This window comes from Myotis brandtii, unplaced genomic scaffold, assembly GCF_000412655.1.
Source record: "Myotis brandtii unplaced genomic scaffold, ASM41265v1 scaffold523, whole genome shotgun sequence".
Lineage (NCBI taxonomy): Eukaryota > Metazoa > Chordata > Mammalia > Chiroptera > Vespertilionidae > Myotis > Myotis brandtii.
In genome coordinates, this window is record NW_005369902.1 from 506,396 (window position 1) to 524,042 (window position 17,647).

The 17,647-nt window shown below is 36.6% G+C and overlaps 1 protein-coding gene across 1 annotated transcript in view; it reads left to right on the forward strand.

Moving 5' to 3' along the window:
- Positions 1 to 17,647, forward strand: part of NF1 (neurofibromin 1) — a 327,459-nt gene that overhangs the window by 186,000 nt on the left and 123,812 nt on the right. Inside the window, exons 21-27 of the mRNA XM_014548834.1 lie at positions 1,143 to 1,222; positions 2,739 to 2,862; positions 4,378 to 4,539; positions 6,217 to 6,466; positions 7,345 to 7,418; positions 7,648 to 7,731; positions 16,912 to 17,352. Of these exons, the coding sequence (XP_014404320.1) occupies positions 1,143 to 1,222; positions 2,739 to 2,862; positions 4,378 to 4,539; positions 6,217 to 6,466; positions 7,345 to 7,418; positions 7,648 to 7,731; positions 16,912 to 17,352 (1,215 nt within the window). The remainder of the gene's footprint in view (positions 1 to 1,142; positions 1,223 to 2,738; positions 2,863 to 4,377; positions 4,540 to 6,216; positions 6,467 to 7,344; positions 7,419 to 7,647; positions 7,732 to 16,911; positions 17,353 to 17,647) is intronic.

The following is a 17,647-nucleotide window of genomic DNA, read 5'->3' on the forward strand; positions in this document are numbered from 1 at the left end:
TTCATAACTGTAATTTTGCTACTGTCATGAATCGTAATGTAAATATCTGATATGCAGGATGTATTTTCATTGTTCGCGACCCACAGGTTGAGAACCGCTGTAAGAGAAGAAATCAATTCTCATTATTTGTTCCAAACAATGTTTCATTGGAATTGTAATAAAATGCTGTAAGAGCAGAGTAAAGAATTGCCAAATATGCAGACTAAGGACTGAGAAAATGTTCAGAGCTCAACAGTGTGCCTCTGGGGGAAGCACTGTGGAGGTGGAGTTAGGGTAGGGCTGGTCTGAAGGAAGAGTCTTTATACAAACTTTTTGATGGCTTTATTTCATAATAGTTTTTTTGTATGTTAGTTGTATATTTTAAATTAATTAATTAATTCCTGTTAATGTTCTGTGAGCCAAATTCAAATTCAAATTGAAATATTTTAGGATGAGCCCAGCTGGCATGGCTCAGTGGTTGAGCATTGACCTATGAAACAAGACGTCACAGTTCAATTCCCGGTTGGGGCACATGCCCGGGTTGCGGGCTCCATCACCAGTGTGGGGCGTGCAGAAGGCAGCTGATCAATGATTCTCTCTCATCATGGATGTTTCCATCTTTCTTCCTCTCCCTTCCTCTCTGAAATCAATAAAAATATATATTTTTTTAAAAAGAAATATTTTAGAATGAATACTCTGCTATGAAATGCAAAGTCTATTTTGCTCTGTTCCAATAGAATTCGTGGCAAGATTACTTTTTCTTTTGGCCAGAAGTAAAATAATTGTTGTTTGTATTAATTTTGGCAAGCTCTTCTTACTTGGGGATTAACTTTATGTTCCACAGAATTCTTTGATACTTATTAAAATTATTCATATTATAAAGCAGTTTTTACATGTATATATTGGTGTTCTGAATTCATCAGTCACTTAACTTCCTGCATGTATGCCATTTTAAATAAGAATGATACAAATAAAGTTATTTATTTACATATGTATCTTGTTTCCTGGAGATCTGGGTTCTCAGAGTTCTTCTCTTTTGCCTTACACTGTATGTTGAGGCTACAATTAAATTTGATTTGTTAGCATTTATAAAATAAATAGTCCAATGTTACGTTTGCCAAAAGTTTTTTGAGTAAGTTTTCTCTCTCTTTTTAAAAATTCAGGCTCTGCTGGTTCTTCATCAATTAGATAGCATTGATTTATGGAACCCTGATGCTCCTGTAGAAACATTTTGGGAAATTAGGTATTTGGACTTTTATTTTTTAATTCAATTTAAAATTTTATTTTGTATTTATTTCTTGTCTTTAAATATTAACTCTATAGTACTTGGTTTATTGTAAAACTTTATTCACCTATAACTCCAGAGGTTTTATGATTTTGTTTGTTATTTGACTTGAAATTATTAGTTAGAATATTTCTTGTTTTAACTCTGGGAACAATGTAACAGCAATGTAGAAAAAAAAATTTTAATTGTGCTACATTTTATTATCCAACCATAAGTACTGATATATGTTGTAATCTCTTTTATTACATATTTTTATGTAATTACAACTGTGTTTTAAATTGACTGTGTGCAGTTATAAGCTTAGAGTTTTAAAGTTTTGTAATGTTAATAGTTTGCTTTTATAAACTATGATCTTGTAAGTTTTTTAATAACCATTGTTTTTGATGAGGGAATTAATGACAAACATCTGCCTAGAAGGTAAAAACATACAGTATTTTATAATTTCTTTCTTAGGTTATATAAATTACTACCTTTTAATGAGCACAAAAGGAGTACATTGAGGAAAATTTAGCCTCAGGTTTTGTCATTATCTTACCATAGAAGTGAGTACACTAAGTCACTTGGCAGCTGAGTTCAGTCCTCCACCAAGAGCAGTGCTCTTCCATTCTAATGCAATGTGAACCACACATGTACTTCAAAATTTTCTGGCTTCCACATGAAGAAGTAAAAAGAAACAGGGAACATTAATTTTAATATATTTTTAATCCAGGATATACCTCTAAAATATTACTTCAATATGTAATCAATACAAAAGTTATTAATGAGATCTTTGACTAAAGTCTTCAAAATTCGATGTGTGTCACACTTAGAGCACATCTTAATTTGGACAAACCACATTTCAAGTGCTCAGTAGCCACAAGTGGTGGCTGGCTAGTGGCTACCACATTGGATATTACAACTTCAGACTAGGGATCAGCAAACTTTTTCTCTAAAGGGCCAGGAAGTAAATATTTTAGGTTTTGTGGGCCAGATAGTCTCTGTCATACTATTCATTTCTACTATTGGAGCATGAGAGCGGCCACAGACAAATGTAAGTGAATGGGTATGGCCATGTTTCCCCTAAAATTTTATTTGCAACAGCAAATGATGGGTTGATTTGGTCTGTAGGCAGTTGTTTGAAGGTATTGCAGCTCTAGAGTACTGGGTTTACTCCAGTCTGTGCTGTATAGCACATGGTCTGTCATTTCTTTTTGAGTTTTCCATAAGGATTAGATGCATGGACAAAATAATTGGGAGTTTGGGGGATAGGAGGTGTAGAAGTACTTGATTTTTAAAAAAATATAGTCTGTAGATTTATTCCCTTTGATTATCACACTGTTAACATTTTGATAACCATTTCTCTAAAACACATCTCAGAACGGAGAATAAGCTTCTCTAAACTTGTGTCCATTATGAGAGAATGTCATTACATACTGATTATTATATGTATTACTTATTGACAATGCTGGTAACAATGAACTTCATATTATTGCAGCTCACAAATGCTTTTTTACATCTGCAAGAAATTAACTAGCCATCAAATGCTTAGTAGCACAGAAATTCTCAAATGGTTGCGGGAAATTCTGATCTGCAGGAATAAATTTCTTCTTAAAAATAAGGTAAGCAAAATGACATCTTTAAAAAGGGAAGAATATTTGGAATTGTAATGGGAAAAAAATTAAGCAAGTGTTTATTAGCCAAGTCAGTTCTACTTAGCTCCTCCCTCCTTCACAAAGTTTAAGGGAAGTAATTGCTAACAAATCAACATTTAAAAATTATTTTGAGGTCCTGGCTGGTGTGGCTCAGTTGATTAGAGCATTGTCCTGTGCACCAAGGGGTTGTGGGTTTGATAACCTATTCAGGGTGCATATGAGGGGCAACCGATTGATATTTCTCGCTCACATCGATATTTCTCTCTCTCTCCCCCTCTCTTTTCTTCTCTATCTAAAATCAGTTTAAAAAAGAGGAAGTAGGAAAAATAAAAAATTAATCTGAGGCTTTGGTTTTAGAGTTGCAATCCTGACTAATTCTAATTGAGTGAATAAGCAGGTCTCTGTGGGGGCAGGCCTAAGAGGAGTGGAGGCTGCTATAACCAAAATAGATTAAAGAGCATATTCTATCTCTGCTCTAAAGTTTATACCTAAGATTTGGATTTTATGGCTATACTAGATCAGGGAATGCTATCTATCAAGAAGCTGAAGGAAACACACAATCTAGGTTTATTTATATTCCTGCCATCAAGGTTTCACCTCTTGAAAATATCAGGAAGCTTCTTCCTTGGGGCCGAGTGAAAAGTTTATGAACTTTTGAAGCATGGTGACAGGTTTTGAGGGATAGAGAAGAGCCTTAAATTTCTTTTAATATAAAGTTTCTATAGTTAGTTAAAAATTCTATTATGGCATAGTTTTAGGAGTATTGGATTCATTGAATTTTTATCCTTTTCTAGAATCATAGCTATGAGAAATCTTAAATGTAACAAACTAATATGCTTTTCAGTATACCATGCAGCTTATTACATTTTCTTTATTTAAAGATGGGCTAATGGTGAATTGTGTTTATTCACATCTGGCTTATCTTTCTGTGTTAAAATAGTGGAATCTGACAGTCCTAAAATAAGAAAGAACGTTAGACTTCATAGTTTCATGCCCTTGCCTATGGTATAATTCTCTGGAGTAATCCAGCATTAAGTAATCCAGTAGTAAATCTAATCAGTACAGTCACTCTTGTGACATACTTGGCATATATACCCGTGTTAATTACTTACTGGTCCAGAGGAGCTTAATCTCAAAAGAGTCAACTTCTAATTACTCTGAAATGGCAGATGATAAAATGTTATAGGAGAAAATCTTTATAAATCATGCTGTTGATATTTTATTTGTGCCCATGTTAGACTGGGAAATGTTAATTTGCACTTCTAGAATCTGCTGTTTTGATGATTTCAAGGGTGGAAAACTGAGAGGCATTTCAAAGACATTGAGCAAACATTATTTGTACTACTGGGTTTCTGGTGAATGTTCCTCAAAGTGAGGAGAGGTGTTTCAGGGTAGTCTCAAAAAGGAAGACAATGCATAATAAGTATTTATTTCTCTTGATTATCAGTGCTTCAAAAAGGCTTATTTATTTATTCTTTCTAGCAGGCAGATAGAAGCTCCTGTCACTTTCTATTCCTTTATGGGATAGGATGTGACATTCCTTCAAGTGGAAATACCAATCAGATGTCCATGGAACATGAAGAGTTACTCCGTACTTGTACTCCTGGAGCCTCTCTCCGGAAGGGAAAAGGAAACTCGTCCATGGTAAGCAGCTTCTTTTGTAGTTTTCCATGTCATCATCTGTGCGCTGTATTTTCTTCTGAATGAACTTTGATAAATTTCAATGAGGTAATATAGCATGGTAGAGAACTGCTTAGATTCTAGTGCTATCACAGCTCTTGGTGGATGAAAGTTCCTAACCTCTGTGGCTCAATTCCTCAGTTTTAAAATAGGGATAATAATAATTCCTACCCCAGAATAGTTGTAAAGATTAAATGGGGTCATGTTTAAAACAGTATTTAATTAAGTATTTGACACTTACAAGCTATAACCGACAGGTATAATTATTATAAACTACTCCATAAGAAAGACCATTTAAATCCCAGAAGTTTAAAAGTTGTACCAACTTTAAAAAGTACAAATTTACTGGGAGAAAAAGCATTTTGCTTCATTATAGATAAACTAGTGACCCAGTGCACAGATTCGTGCACATTGAAAGGAAATTAATTAGAAGGTGGCTGGTGGGGCGGGACTGGGTGAGATGGGCCAGACACGCCCTGGAGCCAACCTGTGGAGGTCCCTCCCCAGCTGGCCACACCTGGGGTGGCACCGTGGCTTTAAGGGCGTCTGCAGAGTGAGTGGGGTCTCTCCTCTGGCAGGTGGGGTCCCTCAGTCTGGCCTGCAGGGATGGGGCCAAAACTGGCTCTCCGACATCCCCTGAGGGGTCCCAGAGTGGGAGAGGGCACTCTGCAAAGTTGCTGTCGTACAGGGTGTGGAACACAAACTTAAGTGAGCAGTAAACCAGATTCGGGGCTGACAGTGCCCCAGCAACAACATAACCCACAGCTGAAGGTGGAATTGCACGGCCCTGTGAGAAATCGGGCTCCCTCCTCTCTGGTTTCTGGGTGCGTCACCTGAGAACCGCCGCTGACAAGAGCATCTGCCTCCTGGTGGTCAGTGCGCATCATAGCTACTGGTCAGACAGACACTTAACATATTAGCCTTTTATATATATGGACGTTTCTGTGATTTTTGTTTGTGTGTGTAATTACTTTTAAAAGTAAATCATAGTATAAGCAAAAAAAAAATTACATGAGTTTCTTTTTCAGACTAAAGCTTTTTTAATCTCTAATTTTCGATATAAGAACTAAATAGTTTGGCATTTATAATTGTCTACTTTGCCTGCAAAATTTACATTTGTTTCCTAAATGAGGATTTCATGCTTTGGGAATGTGTAATCCAGAATCAAGTATGTCTTCTAAAGTGATACTTAGTTCTTGTTTGTGCCCTCAGTTCAGCCAGTACTGAATGTGCTTATTTTATTTCTTCCCTCCAGTGGGTAGATAGACTTTACTGTGATTTCCTCTTCTTTTGTTTTATAATTGACTGGGAAGAGGCTTACATTTCTATGCAGGTTTATGTTGTGGTTGTTTTACTTGTGTCCATGTTAGACTTAATCCACATTTCTGGAATTTAGAATAGGTTAATACTTACTCAGTTTGAAATTGGACAGATAGTAGCATTATGTTGGTCCAAATATTCTCATTTCTTATTCAAACAAGATATTTGGGGTTTGAAAATTTCTATGACTAGAGGGGAAAGCTCTTGTGGGTTATTGTATATATGTATATATGTATATGTGGTAAAGTTTGCTGCATTGTTGGGTTTTGTAAATAAAATTACCTACATTGAAAATGTATACCTCCCACCCCTGACTCCCAGGATAGTGCAGCAGGGTGCAGTGGAACCCCACCGATATGCCGACAAGCCCAAACCAAACTGGAAGTGGCCCTGTACATGTTTCTGTGGAGCCCTGACACTGAAGCTGTTCTGGTTGCCATGTCCTGTTTCCGCCACCTCTGTGAGGAAGCGGATATCCGGTGTGGGGTGGATGAAGTATCGGTGCACAACTTCTTGCCCAACTATAACACATTCATGGAATTTGCTTCTGTCAGCAATATGATGTCAACAGGTAAATATGGATAATGTTTTTTCTCACTCAGTCTGCCTTGAGTCACATGATATTTGTGCTAGAAATTTAAGGATGTATTTAAGGTGACTACTTAGCAAGTTTACAGGGCTAATTCAGAAAGCTTACCTGAAATTCTTTTCTGCAAAGGTAAGGTGAAAATAAATAGCACTTGAAATTATTAACGTCTCACTGAATTTTCAATATAATCTACATTTGTTTAAAAACTGGCAGTATAAATTGCTGGCAGTTATAGATTATATGATGTACTTGGCCTGGATTGTATACATAGTGGGGCAAAAGTAGATTTACAGTTGTGAGTACATGAAACAGTTTATTTTTTATTATTATTTTAAAATATATTTTTGTTGATTTTAGAGAGGAAGGGAGAGGAATAGGGAGAAACATCAATGATAAGAAACATCATTGATCGGCTGCGTCCTGCACGCCCCACACGAGGGATTGAGTCTGCAACCTGGGCATGTGCCCTGACCAGGAATCAAACCGTGACCTCCTGTTTCATAGGTTAATGCTCAACCATTGAGCCATGCCGGCTGGGCATGTTATTTTTAATTGTATTATTTTCCATATAAACAAATATAAACCTACCTTTGCCCCACCCTGTATAATGAAGTTTAAAACACATTGGCACATGTTTTGAGTAAATATAGGTAGGAGTAGCTATTTTATGCTGTGGACATTTGTGGAGTCCAAGTGAAATACCTTTCCTATGAGGGAGGTAAAAGGAAATGTTCAGCTTTATCATTTGAAGCATTCATTCCACTCCTCCTACTCTGTCTTTTGGGTTGGGCTTGCCAGGTTCTCCATTGGCAAGCAAGGCTCTGAGTGCAATAGGTTGATTTCCTGTGGTCTTTGTTTAGGAAGAACAGCACTTCAGAAAAGAGTGATGGCACTACTAAGGCGCATTGAGCATCCCACTGCAGGAAACACTGAGGTATGCCCTTAGCAACAGAAGCATCCCTCCTAGGCCCCCACCCTCAATTTTAAAAGCCTCATGTTATGCGTATGTGACCAGGAAGAGCATTTGAAGCAAATCTAAGATGTGTGCATGTTACTAGTAGGATATTATGTTTATGATATACACCAAGTTTGAGACCTATTACTGATTGATTTTTAGCTCTAGATTTAAAGTTGCTTTTAAGTGGTAATTGCCTTCATTTTAGGCTTGGGAAGATACACACGCAAAATGGGAACAAGCTACAAAACTAATCCTCAACTATCCAAAAGCTAAAATGGAAGATGGCCAGGTGAGTTTGTAAAGTTGATTTTTGTCTGTTATTCATCTGCCTCCTGGTGGTCAGTGCGCATCATAGCTACTGGTCAGACAGACACTTAACATATTAGCCTTTTATATATATGGACGTTTCTGTGATTTTTGTTTGTGTGTGTAATTACTTTTAAAAGTAAATCATAGTATAAGCAAAAAAAAAATTACATGAGTTTCTTTTTCAGACTAAAGCTTTTTTAATCTCTAATTTTCGATATAAGAACTAAATAGTTTGGCATTTATAATTGTCTACTTTGCCTGCAAAATTTACATTTGTTTCCTAAATGAGGATTTCATGCTTTGGGAATGTGTAATCCAGAATCAAGTATGTCTTCTAAAGTGATACTTAGTTCTTGTTTGTGCCCTCAGTTCAGCCAGTACTGAATGTGCTTATTTTATTTCTTCCCTCCAGTGGGTAGATAGACTTTACTGTGATTTCCTCTTCTTTTGTTTTATAATTGACTGGGAAGAGGCTTACATTTCTATGCAGGTTTATGTTGTGGTTGTTTTACTTGTGTCCATGTTAGACTTAATCCACATTTCTGGAATTTAGAATAGGTTAATACTTACTCAGTTTGAAATTGGACAGATAGTAGCATTATGTTGGTCCAAATATTCTCATTTCTTATTCAAACAAGATATTTGGGGTTTGAAAATTTCTATGACTAGAGGGGAAAGCTCTTGTGGGTTATTGTATATATGTATATATGTATATGTGGTAAAGTTTGCTGCATTGTTGGGTTTTGTAAATAAAATTACCTACATTGAAAATGTATACCTCCCACCCCTGACTCCCAGGATAGTGCAGCAGGGTGCAGTGGAACCCCACCGATATGCCGACAAGCCCAAACCAAACTGGAAGTGGCCCTGTACATGTTTCTGTGGAGCCCTGACACTGAAGCTGTTCTGGTTGCCATGTCCTGTTTCCGCCACCTCTGTGAGGAAGCGGATATCCGGTGTGGGGTGGATGAAGTATCGGTGCACAACTTCTTGCCCAACTATAACACATTCATGGAATTTGCTTCTGTCAGCAATATGATGTCAACAGGTAAATATGGATAATGTTTTTTCTCACTCAGTCTGCCTTGAGTCACATGATATTTGTGCTAGAAATTTAAGGATGTATTTAAGGTGACTACTTAGCAAGTTTACAGGGCTAATTCAGAAAGCTTACCTGAAATTCTTTTCTGCAAAGGTAAGGTGAAAATAAATAGCACTTGAAATTATTAACGTCTCACTGAATTTTCAATATAATCTACATTTGTTTAAAAACTGGCAGTATAAATTGCTGGCAGTTATAGATTATATGATGTACTTGGCCTGGATTGTATACATAGTGGGGCAAAAGTAGATTTACAGTTGTGAGTACATGAAACAGTTTATTTTTTATTATTATTTTAAAATATATTTTTGTTGATTTTAGAGAGGAAGGGAGAGGAATAGGGAGAAACATCAATGATAAGAAACATCATTGATCGGCTGCGTCCTGCACGCCCCACACGAGGGATTGAGTCTGCAACCTGGGCATGTGCCCTGACCAGGAATCAAACCGTGACCTCCTGTTTCATAGGTTAATGCTCAACCATTGAGCCATGCTGGCTGGGCATGTTATTTTTAATTGTATTATTTTCCATATAAACAAATATAAACCTACCTTTGCCCCACCCTGTATAATGAAGTTTAAAACACATTGGCACATGTTTTGAGTAAATATAGGTAGGAGTAGCTATTTTATGCTGTGGACATTTGTGGAGTCCAAGTGAAATACCTTTCCTATGAGGGAGGTAAAAGGAAATGTTCAGCTTTATCATTTGAAGCATTCATTCCACTCCTCCTACTCTGTCTTTTGGGTTGGGCTTGCCAGGTTCTCCATTGGCAAGCAAGGCTCTGAGTGCAATAGGTTGATTTCCTGTGGTCTTTGTTTAGGAAGAACAGCACTTCAGAAAAGAGTGATGGCACTACTAAGGCGCATTGAGCATCCCACTGCAGGAAACACTGAGGTATGCCCTTAGCAACAGAAGCATCCCTCCTAGGCCCCCACCCTCAATTTTAAAAGCCTCATGTTATGCGTATGTGACCAGGAAGAGCATTTGAAGCAAATCTAAGATGTGTGCATGTTACTAGTAGGATATTATGTTTATGATATACACCAAGTTTGAGACCTATTACTGATTGATTTTTAGCTCTAGATTTAAAGTTGCTTTTAAGTGGTAATTGCCTTCATTTTAGGCTTGGGAAGATACACACGCAAAATGGGAACAAGCTACAAAACTAATCCTCAACTATCCAAAAGCTAAAATGGAAGATGGCCAGGTGAGTTTGTAAAGTTGATTTTTGTCTGTTATTCGTTTGCTAAACATATAACTTAACTTCAGTATACTCTTCGTGAATTATTCTTAGTACTATAAGCATAGAGTTGTCTTAAGACTGATACTTAATTGTGTTCATATTAATCTGCGCTGTCTAATATGGTAGCCACTAGCTACATGTGCTACTTAAATTAAAATTTACCTTAAATTAATTAAAATTAAATACAGTTAAAATTCAGTTTCTTGGTCACACAGTAGCCACATTTCAAGGGCTCAATAGCCACATGTGGCAATTGGCTACTGTACTGGAGAGCACATACATAATAAAATGTATCCATCATTGCAGAAACATTGGACGGCACTGAGCTAGAGATGATTTGTTGTAGAGACCATTCCTTTACCCTCTTTCTTTCGCTTTCTCTGTCAGAGTATTTTACAAAATTTTCAGAAAAGGGGCAACAAAGGTAGAGGAAAAAAACTAAAATTAAAGCAATACTTTTTAGTATTTTATTCAGTATCTAATAAAGAGATCTTATGGGCACATGATTTGAACCCACAGGTTAAGCGAAATATTAAAACTTGGACATTTAATTTATCAACTATTATCTGCTACCCTGGAAATGAACAATTACTTGGTATTTGTGCATATTTGATTTATGTTGGCCATATTGCTCTCATTATTACATGTCTTAGAAAACCTGGCTAGTCTTTACTGCTTTTTTCTTACCATGATTAATTAGAACAAAACAAAAAGTTATATTTTCATGAAGTAAAATGTGTACCTAATGCAATTTTTTGGAGATGACACGTGGTTTCAGAATAAAAGCTTTTTTTTCCCCCTTTGGTAACTTTTTTTGAGATATAAGTCACATACCATACAATTCACCCATTTAAAATGTATAATTCAGTGGTTTTTAGTATAGTCACAAAGTTATGCAACCATCACCATAATTTTAAAAACAATTCAAAACCTTCAGCTATTATTCCCTAATTTCCCTCTTTCCCCTTTCCCCCACGCACCCTCATTCCCACCCGCCCCCCCTCCCCACCCCTCAATCAGGCAACCACTAATCTGCTCTCAGTCTCTGTAGATTTGCCTATTTTGGACATTTCTCATAAGTGGAATCATGCAGTATGTGGTCTCTTATGACTGGTTTCTTTCAAGATTCATGTGAATCAAAGGTTTTTAAAAGAAATTTGATATTCTGGGTTGATAATATTAATATATGACAAAAATATATCAGTGACTCTTTAAAAATGTATATGGTAATCTTAAGTTTGGATTGGTTTTTTACTTCATTTTTTCATCTTTCATATAGTTTTTTCTTTAAAAAAATATTTTTATTGATTTCAAAGAGGAAGGGAGAGGGAGAGAGAGAGAGAAACATCAATGCTGAGAGAGAATCATTGATTGGCTGCCTCCTGCATGCCCCACACTGGGGACTGAGTTTGCAACCCAGGCATGTGCCCTGACTTGGAATTGAACTGTGACCTCCTGGTTCATAGGTAGATGCTCAACCACTGAACCATGCAGGCTGGGCTAGCTTTTTCTTTTTATTTAAACATAACAAAATCATCTATAAATCTAAGTGAGAATTCAAAATATTCGGTGATGTACATACCTGTGCAACCAGCACCCACATCAAGAAGTAAATTATTCCCAGCGTACCAGAACTCTTCATTGTGCCTCTTTCCAGTCATTAACAACCCCAAAATAACCATAATCCTGACATAAATACAATAGTTTAACTGTTTTTAAACTTTATATAAATGGAATAATAGAGATACACTCTCTTATATCTGGCTTCTTTCACTCAACATTGTGTTTGCCAGATTCATCCACACTGAAGGTCATGCACACTAGTTCTTGCGGTAGTAGTTCATTCATTGCTCTTGCTATATATTATTTCATTCAACAAACAGTCTATAATTTAATTTTTCTTTCAACTCTTCTTTTGGCATTGGATAGCTGTACAAAAATACTTAGTTATTTTGAATAGTGCTGTTATGAACATTTTTGAATGTGGCTTTAGGTGACCATCTGGGTGGGTCATGGGGTATGCAGATGCACATATGGGGAATATAAATTATTTCAGCCACTTAAAATGTCTATTTGTTTCACAAAGACTTTTAAAAGACAGTTAACATGTTAAAATTAACTGTTATAATACCTATGTAAATAATGAAATATTCAGCCCTTCAAAGATTTCTTTTTAAAGAACATATGCCACATGAGGTAACTGATCCACTAACAGAGGTCTATTAGTGGTTTCCTCCACTTTCGTGAACAAGCAGTTTTCCGACTGTGATTGTTCAAATTATAGCCCTTTAAAGACCAAAAGTGGAAAAAAATATTGCACATACTTTTTCTAATCCAATTAAGTGAAAAATATATATTTTCAAGAACTTAAATATTCAGTAAAATGAGACGTATCAGGCCTGGGCAGAGGTAAGCTGAAAACATTAATAAAATATAACATTATATATAATACATAATATAAAATATCTTCAATTAATAACTGAATTCACTACATCAGAGAATGGAACAACATTATCAAAAACAGTATAAGACAAGGGAAACCTGAAATTGTACCAGTGGAACAAAACTGAAAATCAAGAAATTTGTGGTAATCATTTGAGCCCCCATAAGAACTATATAAATATACAGTAGAATTTGCACTGAAAAAACAAGACAAAAAAACACAAACCTAATTCTTTATGCACTACAGAAGCCTTAGACACAAAAGATCTACTCAGATGAGCAAAATGAACTAACAAGCAAAATATAGACAGACTCATAATAGAGAGCAGGCTTACAGATGTTGGAGTGGATGGGCTGGATCGGGGGAGTGGAGGGATTGAGAAAAAAAAAAAACCCACAAAAAAACAAGAGAAAAAGACTCATGGACATAGACAACAGTATGGTGATTGCCAGGAGGAGGGATGAAGGAGGAGGGTACAGGAGGATAAATGCTGATAAATGGAAATTTGACTTAGGGTGGTGAACACATAATACAGTGTACACAGATGATGTGTTGTAGAATTGTGCACCTGAAACTTGTATAATTTTGTTAACTAGTGTCACCCTAACAAATTCAAGGACCCCCCCCTCCCCCGCCCCCGAGTGCACAAATTTTTGTGCACCGGGCCTCTAGTATAATACATAATATAAAATATCTTCAATTAATAACTGAATTCACTACATCAGAGAATGGAACAACATTATCAAAAACAGTATAAGACAAGGGAAACCTGAAATTGTACCAGTGGAACAAAACTGAAAATCAAGAAATTTGTGGTAATCATTTGAGCCCCCATAAGAACTATATAAATATACAGTAGAATTTGCACTGAAAAAACAAGACAAAAAAACACAAACCTAATTCTTTATGCACTACAGAAGCCTTAGACACAAAAGATCTACTCAGATGAGCAAAATGAACTAACAAGCAAAATATAGACAGACTCATAATAGAGAGCAGGCTTACAGATGTTGGAGTGGATGGGCTGGATCGGGGGAGTGGAGGGATTGAGAAAAAAAAAACACCCACAAAAAAACAAGAGAAAAAGACTCATGGACATAGACAACAGTATGGTGATTGCCAGGAGGAGGGATGAAGGAGGAGGGTACAGGAGGATAAATGCTGATAAATGGAAATTTGACTTAGGGTGGTGAACACATAATACAGTGTACACAGATGATGTGTTGTAGAATTGTGCACCTGAAACTTGTATAATTTTGTTAACTAGTGTCACCCTAACAAATTCAATAAAAAGGGGGAAAGGAATAAAAATTATTATTCCTTTGTTTCTGTTGGAGGGGATCTATAGTCAGTAGTGCCAGAAAGTGCTGAAAAAGCAAGAGTGAGTGATAAAATATGAACCTTATGAGTGAAAAGCCTAAACCTAATATGAAAACCACAGTTACTAAATAGGTTGGTAATAGTATATTACGAAATCTACCACACCTAGTTGATAAGAGTACACAAAATGACCTTTGACTAATGCATAACATTTTAAAGAATTCCTATTTACTTGTTTCCTAAAATTTTAAGGGAACTGTCAATGAATCTCATTCCAATCTGTCTATCCATAAACCAGCATACTGAGGAACAGAGAAGTTTTTCGACTTCATTTATTAAGCCTTCAGAAAGATTAATTGCATCATCATCTTGGACTGTATCCCACAATGGAGTGTTTCCTTTCTTGCAAATGTTATCCAAATTAATGTCTGTCACAGCATTACTGTTGAATTGATGTTTATGAACTGCAGGCCCTTGATTAAGATGTTCATGGTAAATAGATACTAAATTGGGAAAATGTTTTTGGAGATGAAATGTTAGTTCTGCATATAAATTAATCTGAACTAGTTCCTCTTTACACCCAGATTCTTCACCATCAAAATCAGCCATATTTTTTTTCCTAATTTTACACTGACTTGGGAACTACTGTAACTAGCATTATTTGCGCTTAGCATATGATCATATTTGCTCTTGGTGGTGGAGGTGGTGATGCTGTGGACCAGTAAACTGTTGACAATTAAATCTGTTCACAATAGTCTCCCATGAAGTCCCCAGTGCATGTAATAGAAGATTCCTGAGTTATTTGTGCTGTATAAGCAGCAATCATTTCCCCTGAAATATCATGTTCTGGGTCTTCAGAGTGTGAACAGGCATTTAGCATTTGTATTTGATTATCTACTGATAGTATTGACTCAGTGTTAAAAACCAGGTCCTTTCCTATTCTATTGCTTGTCCCACTTCTTTCTGATGGACCATGGGATTCCCTAAGCAAATGTTTGCTTGACTTTCTAATTTTGTTATGAATACCTGTATCACAGCTGCTTTTAGGATTATGATCATGATCATCATCTTCAATTTCTTCCTTAAGGTCTCAATATCTGCAGTGTCTTCTGTTTGTACCTCACTACCAGGGCTCCCAGCTGAGTGGTTTGCATGGTTAGAATTCATTTCATTGCCAGATCCATCACCATGTCTCCTACTGCTACCAGGACCACTATTTCTATCTTCACACTGTTGTCAGTTTCTTCAGATCTTCCCTGCATGGATTCCTGTGTCTGAAAGTTGCTGTTGTACATGTTTGGTTCTATTAATAAGTTGCTAATCCATTTCAATGTCACTGCCTCCACTTCGGTGGGTTTCATTAAAATATCTCTGCTTTGAGGACTGGCTACAGGTAACCAAGGTGATGGAGCTGCTCTGAGATCTTCTTCCTCTTTCTTATTTCCAATGGGAGGATTAACATTTAATAAAGACGTGAAAGAACTCTGGATAGCTGAGCCTTAACTGCTAGTGCAGTATTCCATATTGTCTTAATTAATATTGATGCCAAGTACAGCGTCTGTTCAGTTTGAGCACTTGGCTCAAGAGCTGAGACTGGATTAAGGAGATGTCTAAGTGATACTGGATTCATATTCTTGATGAGTGAAGGAAATAAGTCATGTATATACCAATTAGAGTGTTTCAGCCCAAATGCTGTCAGTATGCTGAGTTCTCAGGTCCCTTCCACTGCCAAAAAATGCAAAATCACTTGGCACTGTTTGATAATCTCAGTATGTAAATTTGGTCAGAATATGTGCCTCTTTCACCTTGTTGCTAAGCCAATCTTTAAGTTCTTTTGCAGTGGACGTTTCTGTGTCTGATACCATGATTCATTACGGCATACATCATTGACCGTGTGAAGTTGATTTTGTTGTATGACTTAGTCCAGCCATCCTCGTAGTCAAAGTAGGTGATACAAAGTACTTAACTACAAGATGTAGGCTTTCTTTATCAAAGCATAATATTGTATCCAGTGGTTCTTTCATTGTGTTTCACATTAAGTCAGCCAGTTGCAAGCCACACCCTGTGTTAAGTCCTGATCAGAGAACTTGCTGAAATACCTGATCACATAGGTCCTAAAAGGGATAATGTGCTGCACAAAAGCAGGGATATATAGCCATATTCTAATAATAGATACAATTGTATTACATGCAAGTGCTATAAAAAATGGCAGAGTTTCAGGACTTCCATATTCAAATCCTTCATAAGAGGCCATTTTCCTCACAAAACAAACATACATAAGAAAGTTGTGCAATGGTGCTTCTATATCATTCATACCACAGAATACCTCAAATATATTGCTTTCTTGGGTTAATATATTTACTGTACTAGGATGAATATTATACATGTAAGCAGAATATAAGGGAAATTGAATTTGAAAATTTGCCACACATAGTAAGAGTTTTTCTTCTCATCTGTATTCCATAAATTAAAAGGATCAGAAAATTGAAGATTTCTCCTCAGATTAGAGTGTGATTTTTTCTATTGATTTTTGTCTTCCTGTACTTTCTTCGTTACACTCTCTTTCTGTAGTCAGAGGTTCTTCTGCTTGATTACTCTTATCTTGCCATGTGGAATCTGTGTTAATAGTAGTACAATGTTTCAAGCTGGCTACAATAGAGCACTTGAACTTGGGGAGCCACTAAGTTAATAAGTGAACCCACTACTTGGGTAAAAATCTCCAAATGCTTATATTCCTTGAAGCAGCATAGATATTGCTTGTGTGTCCAGGAATTGATACAGCAAATATTTTGAAAATACATTCCTTTCTGAGCTGTAGTCATCACCACCTTCTGTATCTGTATCTCTGTTTATTGTTACCCTCAATTCTATAAGGCTCACCCTCCCTCAAGAAGTAAGACACCTTGATGTGACTAGAGTGAAAACTTGGATTTTTTAAATGTAAAATATGTTCTTTTGTCATGGAAGAATTGTTGGATAAAAAGTAATGTCAAGTCTGTCAATCAATTTAGGATGAATTAACTTTTCCCATAAAAATTTTGTGTTTAGGCTGCTGAAAGCCTTCACAAGACCATTGTTAAGAGGCGAATGTCTCATGTGAGTGGAGGAGGATCCATAGATTTGTCTGACACCGACTCCCTACAGGAATGGATCAACATGACTGGCTTTCTTTGTGCTCTTGGGGGAGTGTGCCTGCAGCAGAGAAGCAATTCTGGCCTAGCAACCTATAGCCCACCCATGGGCCCAGTCAGTGAACGCAAGGGTTCCATGATTTCAGTGATGTCCTCAGAAGGAAATGCAGACACACCTGTCAGCAAATTTATGGATCGACTGTTGTCCTTAATGGTGTGTAACCATGAGAAAGTGGGACTTCAGATAAGGACCAATGTGAAGGATCTGGTGGGTCTGGAATTGAGTCCTGCTCTTTATCCAATGCTATTTAACAAATTGAAGAATACCATCAGCAAATTCTTTGACTCACAAGGACAGGTAAAGTATGCTCTGCTTAATTTTTTACCTTTCCCTATGAATAGAGTGACTTATTAAAATAACGGAGCCCTTTTGTTTATTTAGTAAATTTTGGCATGAACATTCACTCACAAGTCTTAAAAGAAATAGGCAGAAAATTACATAAAAAAAGAATTCTCTAATGTGGGATCAGTTTGCTATTTAGGAACTCTAGTGTGTGGGTGTGCCTGGGGTTATGAATATCTTAGGTATGGGTATGAGTGTCTATTCATAGCTCTGTGCCTGTTTGGATATATGCCTGTAGGTGCATTTCTGC